Below are 14,838 nucleotides of genomic sequence, written 5' to 3'. Positions count from 1 at the left end.
AAGTCTAGACAATCACAAGGTACAACGAAGACTGAACAGTTACACCTGGAGGGAAGAGATCTTACCTTAACCATGAACGTGAAGTCTGTTAGTGCTGGAGAGTAAACTGCGCCCCCAGCGCACGGTCCCATAATCAGGGAGATCTGAGGTACAACTCCTGAACTCACTACGTTCCTCTGACAAAGGAGAGAATACATTAGAGCTACATTACAGGAGACAAGATATGCTGCCCCAGAATATGTGTGTGTGTGTGTGTGTGTTCCACTGATTCATCTATGTGTTTATATAGGCATATGCGCTAATAACAGCAATTCTGACATTCTTTTTTTTATTACAGCACTTACCCTGCGGGATAAATAGTGCTATAGTATAATAGTTACGGATATGGCAATATTAATTTTCTGAACTTTTATTTTTCCTTTATTAAAATATATATATGAGATACACACACAGACACACACCAGAGTATACCTCGGTTTAGAAATAACTTTACATAAATCAATAGCACAAGCAGATATAAGAAACTTTGCAATATATCTTATCATATTAGAGAAAAATTCCTCTCTTTCTCCAACTATCAAGGCCAAAACCCCCCCCCCCCAACTGTGAATTCTCACTCGGAATTCACTCATAGAATCAGTAGAGCAGTGAGGCAGAGAGGATAAAGTTGCTAATCTCTACTGAGAGATCACGTTACACCTGCCAACACAAGTCTATGGAGAGGGGAGGGAAGCTGGAGCAGAAGGAGGGGCAGCTGGAGAGTGAGAGAAAGAAACAGATGCTGCAACTTCTGCTAAGTGTTTTCTCTCACCCCAGTGCTGGATTCTCAGCTACACTGCTTGTTACTGCTGTAAAATGGATCTTCTCTGTTTGCTGTGTACAGGAGATTGTTCTCAAGTGTACTGCTTCTGCGTCCTCCTCCCCATAGACTTTTATGGACAGCTGTAACCTGATCTCTCAGTGAAGCTTAGAATCCTCTCCTCTCTGCTCTATGGATTCTATAAGTGAATTCAGAATGAGTGGACAGTTAAGGAAACAGGGGGGGGGGGGGGAGCCTGAGAAGTGGCATTTTTCTCTAAAAACATGTTACAAAGCTTCTTCTCTTTGCTTGTTCTATTGATTTATGAAAAGTTGTTTTATAATTGGAGATCTACTTAAATTCATTTTAAAACAGTTTTTTAGTCCCACTAGGGGACTTAAACATATGATCATTAGAACGCTAGCACAATATATTTCAATAATCCCCCTGCTCCCGACTGATGTACATGTAAGTCAAATGTTGGGGAGGGGTTAAATATAAGAGTATTTTTGGTATTGTGAAATGTATGAAGGTAAAAAAGGGGCAAATAAAGGAGCACTGCAGAGTAGACGCAACCATGTACTATATACTGCACCACTGGCTCATGGAGAACTGGTTTTCTAACTACACAACTCATGCCCCGGGCAGTCAACCATAAGACCAAAATCGTAGAGGATGCAGCAACAGCACTTCTTATCGAGAGGTGAAGGGAAACAAGGAGGACAGCACATAACTTGTGAAGTGGCACATTGAGGTCAGTTTCTCATAAGGACAACGACCCATACAGTACACATGTCTTACCAAGAAGATATCTGCATAGCCGGCCAAAGACTCTACGCCCTCCTGGATACGAGCTCCCCCAGAGTCATTAAGTCCAATCACGGGGGCTCCCACCAGCACAGCTTGATCCATGATCTAGAGAATACATCAAACAGAGAACCATAGTTGCCTGAGAAAATGTTGAAATCACAAGATAATTTTTTAGCCACAGTATGTATGGACCTGATCTTCGGATTTGATCAGTCACTCGACCCCAGTCTGTTTACTGCATATAAAGTTAGTTTTACTCTATATATAGCTAATTTTATTGGAAGTATACAGATGCACTGTACATAAAAATAATGAAAACTACATACTAGTCAAGTGCCAGGTGTTCGTGACCTGGTGCAGATTGTAAAATAGACGGGCAGATATTGGTGAATGACATCACCCACCTGTGCCCATCTACAGTAAACGGTGCGGATATCTAATATAAGGCGTCAGTACAGTCTATGGATTCAGTTTCAGACTATGTCCCTCAAGGGAAGTGTTGGTCTGAAGTTATGGCAATATCCACTTCCATAATAAGGAGTATACTCTGCTTTCTGTTCATTACCTTGCAGATTTTTTGAGCATGAGCTCCCGATAAGCTGCCACCAAACACAGTGAAGTCCTGTGGGAAAAACACACAAAATTAAGATAATAAAGACAACAAAACCTATCGAATGTATGACCCTTTTGGCCTACATTTACTCCAGAGGAAGCTAGGAGTAGGTTACAGTACAATACTTTCTTTGTATATAAATGTGTGTCGATTACCTGACTAAATACGTACACCAGTCTCCCATTAATGCGGCCCTGTCCGGTGACCACGCTGTCTCCAGGATACTGCAAGGTTTGGGGAAAAGACAGTTATTTAAAGTACACAATTCACACCCCAGTCTAAACTAATTCATGTCTAAACATGGAAATCAGGGTTGTTCTTACAGCAAATGGCCTTAAAAACATTCTCTGCTTTGGACATCCCTATTTGTTAGAAGGGTCCTTGGACCATAATCACACAGTGCCCGACTAATAGGAACCCCAGCGATCAGCTGTAATCTGTGGAGAAACCGTTCAGTAAGTCTTCAATTTCCTGCAGCACCACCACAGGGGAAATGAAGCATTACACAGTATCCATTCAAATCAATGGGATGTCTGTGTAATGCAGGGCAGGACCTCCAAAAGGGACAACTTTTTGTAACCACTCTCCCCATTAGCCAAAAGATCAGTATCCTAAACAGACGACTCGCCCACCCTCTATTAGCCCGGACTTCCCTAATGATCAAAGAAAATGTATTTTCTAAAACTAGACAATCCCTATAAAGAGGTTTTTCACATCTTGGACACTTATGGCATATCCGGAGGATATGTCAGATGCGGGTCCCACCTTTGGGACCCGCTCCTATCTCCAGAAAGGGGCCCGCAAAGTCCTGTTCTACCTTTTTCAGCTCCCGCTGCCTCCTGCTTAGATGGTCGGGAATTACGAAAACAGCATAGCTCGCTGAGCAGGCGAGCTACGCTGTTTCCGTAAAACCCCATAAAAGTGAATGTCGGTTACAGAAACAGGTTTTAGGGGGCCCCGTTGTAGAGATAGTTGCAGGTTCCAGAGGAGGGACCCACATCTATCTGACATTTATGGCATATCCTGTGGATATGCCATAAATGTCCACGATGGCAAAACCCCTTTAAGGGTATGTTCACAACGACTTTTTTTACAGGCAGAAAATTCTCGCTGGAAAAAAAAACAGCTCCGATTTTGTTTTTTTTAAGTGGTTTTGCGCCACACGCGTTTGGCGCGATTTTTGAAAGGATTGCTGCATTTTTTTTTACCTATTTCTTCAGACAGAGCCACAAGCGTTTTTTTTGTCAAAAATCGCGGCAAAAACGTGTTTATTTCCATCTCCCATTGATTTCAATGGGGTTTTTGAGGCGTGAAATGCCTCAAGATAGGGCATGTCGCTTCTTTTTCCCGCGAGAGTTTTATTTTTGCTTGCAGGAAAAAAAAAAACGCCTCCACCTCCCATTGAAATCAATAGGAGGCTTTTTCTGACTTTTTTTTTTTGCAGCAAAAAACGCGGCAAAACACTGTGTGAACAGGCATAAGTGTTCCCAATAATAAATAGGGCTCACAATTACTAAAGCTAGTGGGGATGTTGCGCGTAGCAACCAATCACATTTCAGCTGGCATTTCTCTAGTGCAGGCTAGAAGATGAGCGTATGTTGTACTTTAGGTCTGGATGGCCGGTTGATTTGACATTCTTGGTTAATAAAAGTGAACTTTCGTATGGTGCACACGGTGCGCTTTTGCTTATGTATTCATACACATACGTTGATGGGTATTATGTTGCTATATTATTTATACCATGGGAGATTTTAACAAAATTATGCTTAGACTTATGGTTTAAAAATAATTCTAGATATTCAGGCCGGATCAGTGGAAGGTGTATGTTTATTTCCATAGGGAGAAGGGGATTAGCTGCTGCTGGACAATCTCCCAGGGGAACAAAGGATCCGACATGTTAAAATCCTGCATGCCCAATCCTTTGTTCCCCCAGCAGCAGATTTCAGAGGGACAGTTGTGTCACATTACAGGGTTCAGCACAAAACAGGCTTCGCCAACAACGATCCCCCCCAAGGCATCTTTTTTTTTTTTCTTTTTTATTGTTACGAATGGAAAAGTATTGCTTTCCGGTAATTCAGATCTCTCATGGGCAAAAAAAAAAAAGAATAAAAAAAAAAAGATAAAATAGTTATATAATATAAATTATCTTTATATTTTTCTGTTACGTTGTAAGAGCAGACAAAAAAAAAAAAAAAAAAAGCGTTTAAATTTGCCATTGTAAACAATCATGACACTACTTTTATTTACCGACCTGCTATGGAAGTCAAAATTGTAATCGGACCGGTCATTATGGTCAGCAAACACACTTTTTTGTCTACGCAACTTTTAATGCATGAAACCCATGCGTCCTTTACAATTCATCCCATATGTTGCACACGAATATTTAAGGTTCAGATTATTCAAAATGCTCCTTGTATTCAGAATAAAAATTTTTTAAGGTTTTAACTGTTTATTGCTTATAAAACGTTAAGTATGCAAAGCCATACATACCACCCAAAAGCAAGAGCTTGCTATGCAGGAAATGGAAAGTCACGTCATAAAAGGAATTTATGCTATCAGGGTACAGTCCAGTATACACATTGGGGGCTGCAGCGATCAGAACGAACAGGAAGGGTCCGCTATGTAATATTACTGTTGTATTCAGAACATTTCTATACAATAATACACAGCTATGTGGTCATTCCCCTAAGTAGTTTTTTCATTTTGAAAAGGTAAAAATGACATGGGTGAAGGTGGAAGCTTCCGCTGTTACTTACTTAGGCAATAATATAATCCAAATACCGGAGATACACGTCACGCCATATAAACGTGAGATAAAACTTCACAGCGGAGGTTTCCACATCATAAAAATCTCATAGCATAGCATTTCACTTCTGACCAGGTCCAGATTTATGTGCAAAAGGTGAATGCTGCCCAACCTACCCATTACTATGTGTAATGGCGGCAGCACACTGGAGCGCGTTCATCAGCTCATACAGGTTTGAGTTTGACACAATGTAAAAACATGGTGTTGTCTACACAAATTTTTCGAAAATGTCTTCTCATTCTATTATAGGCGGTTACAAGACACACTGGAGTAGATATCAAAAGAGGTGCAAAGCTGCTTTGTATTCTGTATACAGAGCAGCTGTATCTAGTGCGGAGACCTGAATCCCTCAGGTCAGCGGGACTGACGGGTTCAGTGTCAGCGGGTCCTGTGTGTTTGATACGCACGATCGAGCGGTTACCGATCACATCTAAGTTCATAACGGAGATCGATAACAGGTGTGTCCCACTGACCAGACGGATTCAGGTCTCAGCGCACTATACAGCTCCGCTGTATACAGGATACAAAGCAGCAGTATCTCAAAAAGTTAAAATTATTTTTAATAAAAGGTTATAAGAAGGTTGAAACCAAAACATTTTTATCAAATTAAAAAAACAACCAAAAAAAAAAAACAACACTTTTTAAAAAGGTGTACATAGCCTTTAAGGCCTCATTCACACGGCAGATTTTGCCGGCCGTTCATAAATCGGCCGGCACCCGGCTGCATTAGGAATAATAGACCGATTTTTTGACGGCCGGGAAAACCAGCCGTCAAAAAATAGGACATGCTCTATCTTCGGCCGGGTAGTCTATGGGGCCGGGTAATACACGGCCATCACCGGGATGTGTCCCGAGTGATGGCCGGGTTTGCCGGCACTTGCGCTCTATCTCCTCCTCCTCACAGCGCAGAGTGCATGTGAGGAGGAGGAGGAGTTGATGCCATTCGGACGAATGGCATCGCTGTACACTGTGTGGCAGGGCCGGGGTGTACAGCAGGTGGAGGGAGCGCTGCGCTGGCTCCCTTCCCCTGCTTGTTAAAAGCGCCCTGGCCCGGCGACACCTTCGATGGCGCCGCTAGCAGCTGCTGCGGCTGCTACTACTGTAGCAACGCCACTATAGCAGGGCGGGGAGGTATCTCCCCGCTCTGCTATGTGCTAGCCGCACTTTCGCTCCTTGAAGGAGCGGAATCCCCGTGTTTTCAGGGATTCCGCTCCTGGACAGAGCGCTTGATGTCTCTGTCCATATCTGGGCAGTGACATCAGGGGAAACTCCTGAAGCGGAATCCCCGAACACATGGGGATTCCCCTTCAGGAGCTGCCGCTGATGTCACTGTCCGGATCTGCCCGGCCCGGCACGGATGCAAAACTTAATGCAAACCGGCCGGGCAAAATGGCTGATTTTACCGGCCGACACTCGGGCTCGGGAACGACCCGGTCGTGTGAATCCCACCTAAGGAGTCCACATGGGCTGTCTCTCAAAGGGAATGTGTAATCAGAAACCTATTGTTTAAATCAAGTTTTTATGTTAAACATATTTTTTAAGAATTTTTGGGGACTTATTTTCTTTATAGATATTACTAAATATCTATAATCAAAATATTGATTATTCCAAAAGAATTCTAAAATCTTGACGTTTTCACTCAGGCCACTGAGCCTCACAATAGACCGACACTTCCTGTTCTGTAGAGATCACTTCTCACCGGTCAGTGTAATCCTGCCTGTGATAATAATGAGAGGACCAGTACCACCTCTATATAGATAACACAGAATGATTGACACAGCCCCACTCCTATCCCTCCCTGAACAACTCACTCTCCCATAGAAGTCAACGGGTCCCCTCCTGTTTACAGGTTCCCATGGTCCATATGGCTGCTGTAACTCATCTCCCTAAATGCCAGCAGCTCAGGCAAGATGGCAGACCCCATAATCACATACAGAAAATAGAACTAAAAAATAAATATACAAAATAAAATAAAAACAAATTAGAAAATAAATATTATGTTTCACTTTCTGGTTTTATTTAGGCTATATTCACATGACAGTGAAAAACGGCAGTTTTTGTAACAGTCGTCACACGGCCGTTTTCAGAACAATAGGGTGTATTCACACGGCTGTTTTTTTAACGGCCAGTGAAAATTGGCCATCAAAAAATAGGACGTCCTATTTTTGGCCGTTTTGATGGCCCCTCGGCTCCCATAGAAGTCAATGGATCCGTTTTTACCGGCCGTTTTTTTAGGAATCAATCCTTGTAACGGCTGGTAAAAACGGACCCTGGCCAAGGATTCCTCACACAGCGCTACTTTGAGCGCTGAGCCCAGGGAAGCCCTTGACATAACTGTCCATATATGGACAGAGACATCAGGGACTCCCTCTAGGAGTGAAATCCCCGGCCAGAGGGATTCCGGCTAAAGTGGCGCTATAGACAGGAGGAGGTGCCATTTACAGGTGGGGGGCCCCCATCTACAGGGGAGCTACTATCTACAGAGGGTGCTATCTACAGTGGGGGGGGGGGTGGGAGGCGCTAGCTACATGGGCACTGTGGCATTATATGGGGGTGTGACTATCTACAGGGGACACTTGTGCTCTCTACATGGGCACTGTGGCACTATCTGCAGTGTGCACTGTGGCACTATCTACAGGGTCATTGCAGCACTATCTACATTGGCACTGTGGTGTTTTCAGAGGGTTTGGACAATAAAACCAACAAATTAAACCCATCAGTTTTTTTAACGGCCATTAAAAACGGACAGACTGACTGGAAACGGATGAAAATTTGGAGACACACTGATGCAAAATGGCCATGAAATACTGAGTTGATCAGTTGTTAATGTGAATGTAGCCTTAGGCCCTATTCACATGACACATGGCCGCAGTAGGAACCGGGCGGTCAAAAAAATGGGACATGCCCTATTTTCGGCCGTTCACCCGGCCCCCATAGAAGTCTATGGGGCCGGGTAATACACGGCCATCACTGTAAGGTGTTCCAAGTGACGGCAGTGTCTTCCGTCGCTCGCTCTCTCCTCATCCTCCTCACAGTGCGAAGTGCATGAATATACATCACTACCAGCCTAGACGTGATGTGTATTCAGAATACTGACACTTCTGAATCTTTTCTGTCAGATTCCAGCAAGGCAAGCGTAATCTCGTTTCAAATGACAGGTTACATCGTAATCTCGTGAGATTACGTTTGCCTTGCTGGAATCTCACAGAAAAGATTCACAAGTGTCAGGATTCTGAATACACATGACGTCCTGGCTGGAGGTAATATATATTCATTATCAGGACACTGTAGTAATGTTAGTGTATGTGGCTGCACATAGCGATATAACTATATAGCTAGTGCAGTGTAAATGAATGGAGAGAAGTGTATGATGCTGATTGGTCAGTGTCATGCACTCCTCTGTACAACGCCCACTTGGTCTAACGTAAAAACACGCCCACTTGGGCATTAAGAAACTCATTAGCATAAAGCTAAAAATCGCTCATAAAATGGTTTAAAATAGATCGTTTTTCTAAATAAAAAGCATTACTGTCACCTACATTACAGCGCAGATCTCCTTATATAGGAGATAAGGCACTTATAATGTGGTGACAGAGCCTCTTTAAATTCAATTTCTTCACAGATTGAGTGACCCTAGTGAGGTGTATCAGACATAAAAAAAACAAGATCATGAGCCCCATTGTGGACAGGGACTGATGTCTACAGTACAGCGCTGTGGAACATGTTGGTGCTATAGAAGTAGAAGGAAATACACACAGTAAATAACACTATTAGCACAAGGCAAGAGGTCTCTGATCCAATCTCTACCTTGTTTCTGTCCTCCTGCATTCCGAAATCTGCACATCTGTGCTCCACAAACATGTCATATTCTGCAAAGCTGCCCGGATCCAGCAGCAGACTGATCCTCTCCCGCGCCGTCAACTTGCCCTGGAAGAGACAAGAATTATACATTCATATCTGCAAACAACTCAATAATGCTAATAAGGGCATGTTCACACGTGGCGGAATTGCTGTGGAAATCCGCTGCAGACAGTCTGTCCATTGTTTTCCACACCTTTTTAGTTATCTTCGTGCAGACATTACGGACAACTCCCCTGCAGACCATAGGCTCTGGTGCGGAATTTGGTGTCCGCAGCATACACTGGCTGTTGCGGACTTGATGCGTACTTGTGGCGGAATTTCTCCATTGACTTCAATGGAGTTGCAAAATTACGCAATGAGATCCGCAGATATTATGTGTGTTGCGGATTGATTTCAGGAACAGGAGATTTCATCATTCTGGCTGGACCTATGTGTTTCGAGGTCTACAGCCAGACTGGGATGGAATGTTTTATAAGAGAGCAGGACGTACTCTTCACCTGAATCCGCAACGACTAATCCGCAGCATTTTGCTTCACATTCTAGGCAAACGCGCAATGGAATCTGCAACGCGGATTATGTGCGGCATTGATGCGGACAGTGTCTGCAGAATTCCGCCACGTCTGAACATGCCCTAATATGGCAGAACGCTGGTGAAGTGTAACATGCAGAGACGCAACCTGTGTTCTTGGGGCCCAAGGCAAGATCTGTAACAGGGACCACACCTACTAGGTGTCAATAATTACGTGTCAGAGGGGCCTTTGGGACCCCTTGTGCTACCTTCGAACCCTTTACAGCTATGGCAGCAGGTCATGTCTGTCAATCTTGTGAATGTAAAGCGGGATATAGACATGAGGTAAAGCAACTATTTTATTTTTAAGGTGCCATGTTCCCTTGATATCCAAGGGCTTGTCCGCACGTAATGAAATTACTGCAGAAAATTTCTGCAGTAATTCCACAGAAGCTAGCGGAAATCCCGCACCATTTCCTGCGTTTTTCACAATGTTGGGGGATGGCGACATCTCCTTTGAAAGACGCAGCAATTCAGTCCACTTTCCACAGTAGGAATTGACATGATGTGGTACGAAAAATATGCACTGCAGAAGTATTGCAGTATATTAGAATAGCGATCAAGTTACTAATTAATAAATGAAAAATCCCATAAAAAAAAAAAAAAAAAAAAAAAAAAAAAAAAAAAAAAAAAACACTTTTCTTTTTACAAAATACTTTATTAGGCCTCAGGCACACGACCGTGCCACTTTTACGAGCCGTGCTCCCATTATAAAGTATAGTAGCACGGCCCGTAAAATAAAAAAATAGAACATGTTCTATTTTTTTATCGGCACGGGCACCTTCCCGTGAGAAAACAGGAAGGTACCCGTGGCTAACAGAAGTCTATGGGCCCGTTATTTCGGGTCGTAATTTTTACGGTCGTGTGCATGAGGCCTTAGAGAGAGAGAAGAAAAAAAAAAGCAGAACTTTTTTTTAAAAGAGCTCTACACAATTGGTAACGTCCCGAACTATAAAACGATAACGTTATTTAACTTGCACGGTAAACATCGTAAAAAATTAAATAAAAAGCAATGCCAGAATTGCTGTCTTCTATCGATTCTGCCTTCCAAAAAAAAATAAATTTGAATTTAGAAGTCGTATGTACCTCAAAACGGTACCAATAAAAACTAGAAGTCGTCCCGCAAAGAAATAGTCCCTCGTACAGCTACATTGGTGGAAAAATAAAAAAAAACTTTATGGCTCTTAGAATATAGCAAATACATTTTATTGAAAATAAAACATTACAAAAAAAATCTATAAATTGCGTATCGCCGTAATCGTAACAAACCACAAAATAAGAAAGGCGAAAGTTCTATATATTTCCCCCCCCCCCCCATTACCCTCTAAAAAAAAGTTAATCAATAAATGACATGTACCCCAACTAATTAAAGCCATTAAAAAATACAACCGGCAAAAAACAAGTCCCAAAAAATTGTGTCTTGAAACGTGACGACCAAAACTTAAAAAAACCGCTCCGTCATTAAAGGGTAACTAAACGTTCAACAAACTTCTGACCTGTCATAGTGACCGAGCACTGAGACCCTCACCAATCGCTAAAATGAAGCGGCTGAAGCACTCGTGTGAGCGCTCAGCTGCTTCGTGTCGGTTTGGCTTTTCCCCGGAAAGCCGATGTATCGGAATACGTGCTCATAGACTTTCTATTGAGCCCATACTCCGATACATTGATTTCCGGAAAAAGCCGAACAGACACGAAGGAGCTGAGCGCTCACACGAGTGCTTCAGCCGCTTCATTTTAGCGATTGGTGGGGGTCTCAGTGCTCGGTCACTATGACAGGTCAGAAGTTTGTTAAACGTTTAGCTACCCTTTAAGGCCCAAAATAAGCTGGTCACTAAAGGGTTAATATGCAATGCTGGTTTCCCCTCACAGTTTCTCCATAGACAGACCATGGATCCCATCTCAATGTCAGGCACACTATACACATAACCTCCGCATTTCGGTGTACACAGGCGATGAAAAGTGCTGCCCCCTACAGGCTATGCCGAGTAACCGGATGACACCGTGCCCTTCTCACCCTCTTGTGCTGTGCTGCTATCCTCTGTAGTCCTCCGCCCTGCAGCGCTTCGCTCCGCTTCTTCTCTATTCTCTCCGGCACTGACAAATGACTGACCGAGTACAAACGACCGGGTACTCGGGGCGCCCATCGGGCGCCAGGACTCAAGAGCCCTGCCAATAGCCGGGAGACACCGTGGACAGCCGCCATGACAACTCGCCTGTTCCCCAGCCAATGAAAACCGACTAAGACTCAACAGCCAATCACATTTAGCAATGTGAAAAGGCAAACGAATAGCACGGCAATACATGACAACTGGCCAATCGGAGGTGGCACCAACTGACGGCGGACGAATCAGAGCACAGTACGGACAGGTGACGCATAGGAAAGTGAACTGACCATTCAGAAACTAGCGATCTTATTATGACCGTTCAATATGATGTGCTTGGAAAATGTCGCAGCAGAGTGGCTGAGGTTTAGTCATTCTCATGCCCATGCTGCGGAAACAAAACGCGGAAACGTTAATAAATTGATCTGCAGTTGGGAATTTTCCGCAGCAGGTCAATTTATGCTGCGTTTTTGTTGATTTTCTGTTGCGGACTTTCCCCATTGAATTCAACGGAGATCTAAAACCTGCAACAGAAAAGAAAAGCGAATGTTGCAACTTTTGCAGCGTAATCGCAACTCCATAAAAAAAAACAACATACCCAGAACGCTCTCCTTCTTCCTGTAATCCGGCCTCCTGGGATGACGGTTCATCCCATGTGACCGCTGCAGCGTCAAATGGTCTGCAACGTCATCGTAGGAGGCCGGACTACACTCATAGAATACCGAGGGGGTCATTTTCAACGTCTTCCGCAGCGGAAATTCCGTTGAAAAAAAACGACGTGGTGCGATTTTTCGGACAGAAGGTGCTGCGGGTTCCAGGTCGGACACGCTGCGTGATTTTTATGCACGTATCCGACCTATGGGAACCCGGCCTAAAGATCCGTAGCAGACTTGTTTGTAGAAAATTTCCACACCAATAGCAGAGGCTTTCACTCTTTTGCGTAGTAATGAATGAAATCCGCAAGAAAATCTGCAGCACGCCTGTAATCCACTACAGATTTTTTGGAGTGTGAGAACCAGTTTACATTCTCCAGAATCAAGTGGATTTTTTATTTTTTTTGCAATGCGGAAAGAAATCACCCGCGAGGAGAATGCGCATGTTCATTCTTCCCACAGATTCCACACGGAAAAGCCACTGATTTGTCGCACATGGATTAGCCCCATTCTTTGTAAGCCTGACTCCATTCATATGCATTGGAGGCGGAATGTTGGCAGATTTAATGAAAATTTAATCACGAATTCCGCGCCAAAATCCTCGTTAAATTCGGAACGTGTGAGCACAGATAAAAATGAACATGATCGTTATTCCACAGCTCAGACATTTTTTCCTGTAAGGGTATGTTCACACACACTAATTACGGACGTAATTCGGGCGTTTTTGCCCCGAATTACGTCCAAAAAATGCGGCTTGAAAGCGTTGACAAACATCTGCCCATTGAAAGCAAGGGGCTGACGTTTGTCTGTTCACACGAGGCATATATTTACGCGCCGCTGTCAAATGACGGCGCGTAAATAGACGCCCGCGTTAAAGAAGTGACCTGTCACTTCTTGGGGCGTAATTGGAGCCGTTATTCATTGACTCCAATGAAAAGCAGCCCCAATTACGTCCGTAATGGACGCAGCGTTCAAGCGCCTGCACATGCCGGTACGGCTGAAATTACGGGGATGTTTTCTCCTGAAAACATCCCCGTAATTTCAGCCGTTACGGACGCCCTCGTGTGAACATACCCTGAATGTGGTAGAAAATACCCTATTTACTTGCACTGGATGCCGAATGTTAGTGGATTTGATAAGAATTTAGGTGGGGAACCCACATCTAAATTCTCATCAAATCCGATACATGTGAACTTAACTTTATACTGTACTATGTTGCGGAATTTCGGTACGGATTCCACAACAAATTCGCAATGTGTAAACGTAGACACACAGCATTCAATTGCATTTTCAGTGTGTTTCACTGCGGTTTTTTTAGCATGTTTTTATTCCCCAAAAAACGCTGCAGCCATATGTTACTTTAACCCCTTCCCCCTGCTTGCATTCTGGGCCCTAATGTCCAAGCCATTTTTTAGATTTTTCCATTGTCACATTCGAAGAGCTGTAACTTTTTTATTTTTGCGTCGGCATAGCTGTATAAGGTCTTGTTTTTTGCGGGACGACTTGCAGTTTTTATTGGTACCATTTGAGAGTAGATGCGACTTTTTGATCACTTTCTATCACATTTTTTTTAAGTCAGGATTAACAGAAAACAGCAATTTTTCCATTGTTTTTTATTTTATTTTTTACGGCGTTCACAGTGCGGGTTAAATAATGTAACAGCTTTATAGTCGGGGTCGTTACGGACGCGGCGATACCAAATATGTGTAACTTTTTTGCTTTATTGTAGTTTTTTTTAATAGTAAAGCAGTTTGTAAGGGGAAAAGCTGGGTTTTTCATTTTTTTTTTTTCACTTTTTTTTTTTTATTAACTTTATTAAACTTTTTTTACTTTTTTACTAGTCCCACTAGGGGACTTCACTATCCTCCGATCGCTATTATAATACACTGCAATACTTTTGTATTGCAGTGTATTACTGCCTGTCCGTTTAAAACGGACAGGCATCTGCTAGGTCATGCCTGCGGCATGATCTAGCAGGCATTCGTTGCAGGCAGACCTGGGGGTCTTTATTAGACCCCCGGCTGCCATAGAAGACACAGACACTCGGCGATTTTATCGCCGGGTGTCAGTGAGATGAGAGGGAGCTCCCTCCCTCTCTCCAAAACCATTCAGATGCGGTGCTCGCTATTGTGCACCGCATCTGAAGGGTTAAACAGGTGAGATCGATACTAATATCGATCTCACCCGGCAGAGCAGGGACGCCCCCAGCCCTCAGCTGCTTCTGGCAGCTGAGAGCAGGGAGATTTCACGGCTCCCTGCTCTGTTTACTTTATTCTACAGCAGCGACGTAGTTTGTCGGCGCTCTAGAATAAAGCCCACTAATGACCGCCGTAAAAAGACGTATCGGCGGTCATTAAGGGGTTAAAGGGAATGTGTTGCCAGCAAAACATGTTTTTTTTTTTTAATTAAACATTTAGTGTGTAGGTGATTAAACATTGTTCAAATTTTTTTATTTTTTTTCACGTGTCAGGAAATATTATAAATTAGATTCTAATTTATAATATTTCCCATTGCTGGTCACTAGATGGAGCTATTCCCAAAATTGCAGCATTGCATGTGGTAAAGCAACCACATTGCTTTTTGCTGCAAAATTGGGAAAAAAGCACTCGCTCTAGTGAGCTCTGAG

The 14,838-nt window shown here is 43.3% G+C and overlaps 1 protein-coding gene across 2 annotated transcripts in view; it reads right to left on the bottom strand.

Moving 5' to 3' along the window:
- PCCB (propionyl-CoA carboxylase subunit beta) overlaps positions 1–12,239 on the bottom strand; it is a 36,149-nt gene extending 23,910 nt beyond the window's left edge. Inside the window, exons 1-6 of one of the 2 annotated variants that reach the window (XM_075861181.1) lie at positions 12,158–12,239; positions 8,836–8,955; positions 2,378–2,446; positions 2,175–2,231; positions 1,601–1,714; positions 66–176 (exon numbers count right to left, since the gene is read on the bottom strand). In XM_075861181.1, the coding sequence (XP_075717296.1) occupies positions 66–176; positions 1,601–1,714; positions 2,175–2,231; positions 2,378–2,446; positions 8,836–8,889 (405 nt within the window). In that variant the 5' untranslated portion in view covers positions 8,890–8,955; positions 12,158–12,239. Of the gene's footprint in view, positions 1–65; positions 177–1,600; positions 1,715–2,174; positions 2,232–2,377; positions 2,447–8,835; positions 8,956–11,471; positions 11,689–12,157 lie in introns of those variants that run through there. The other variant, XM_075861180.1, reaches the window with a different exon arrangement.
- Between the last annotated feature and the right edge of the window lie 2,599 nt (positions 12,240–14,838).

The sequence above is a fragment of the Rhinoderma darwinii genome, chromosome 4 (genome assembly GCF_050947455.1).
Source record: "Rhinoderma darwinii isolate aRhiDar2 chromosome 4, aRhiDar2.hap1, whole genome shotgun sequence".
NCBI classification, from domain to species: domain Eukaryota; kingdom Metazoa; phylum Chordata; class Amphibia; order Anura; family Rhinodermatidae; genus Rhinoderma; species Rhinoderma darwinii.
The sequence above is the reverse complement of the archived record's forward strand: the minus strand, read 5'-3'. Positions and strand labels throughout refer to the sequence as shown.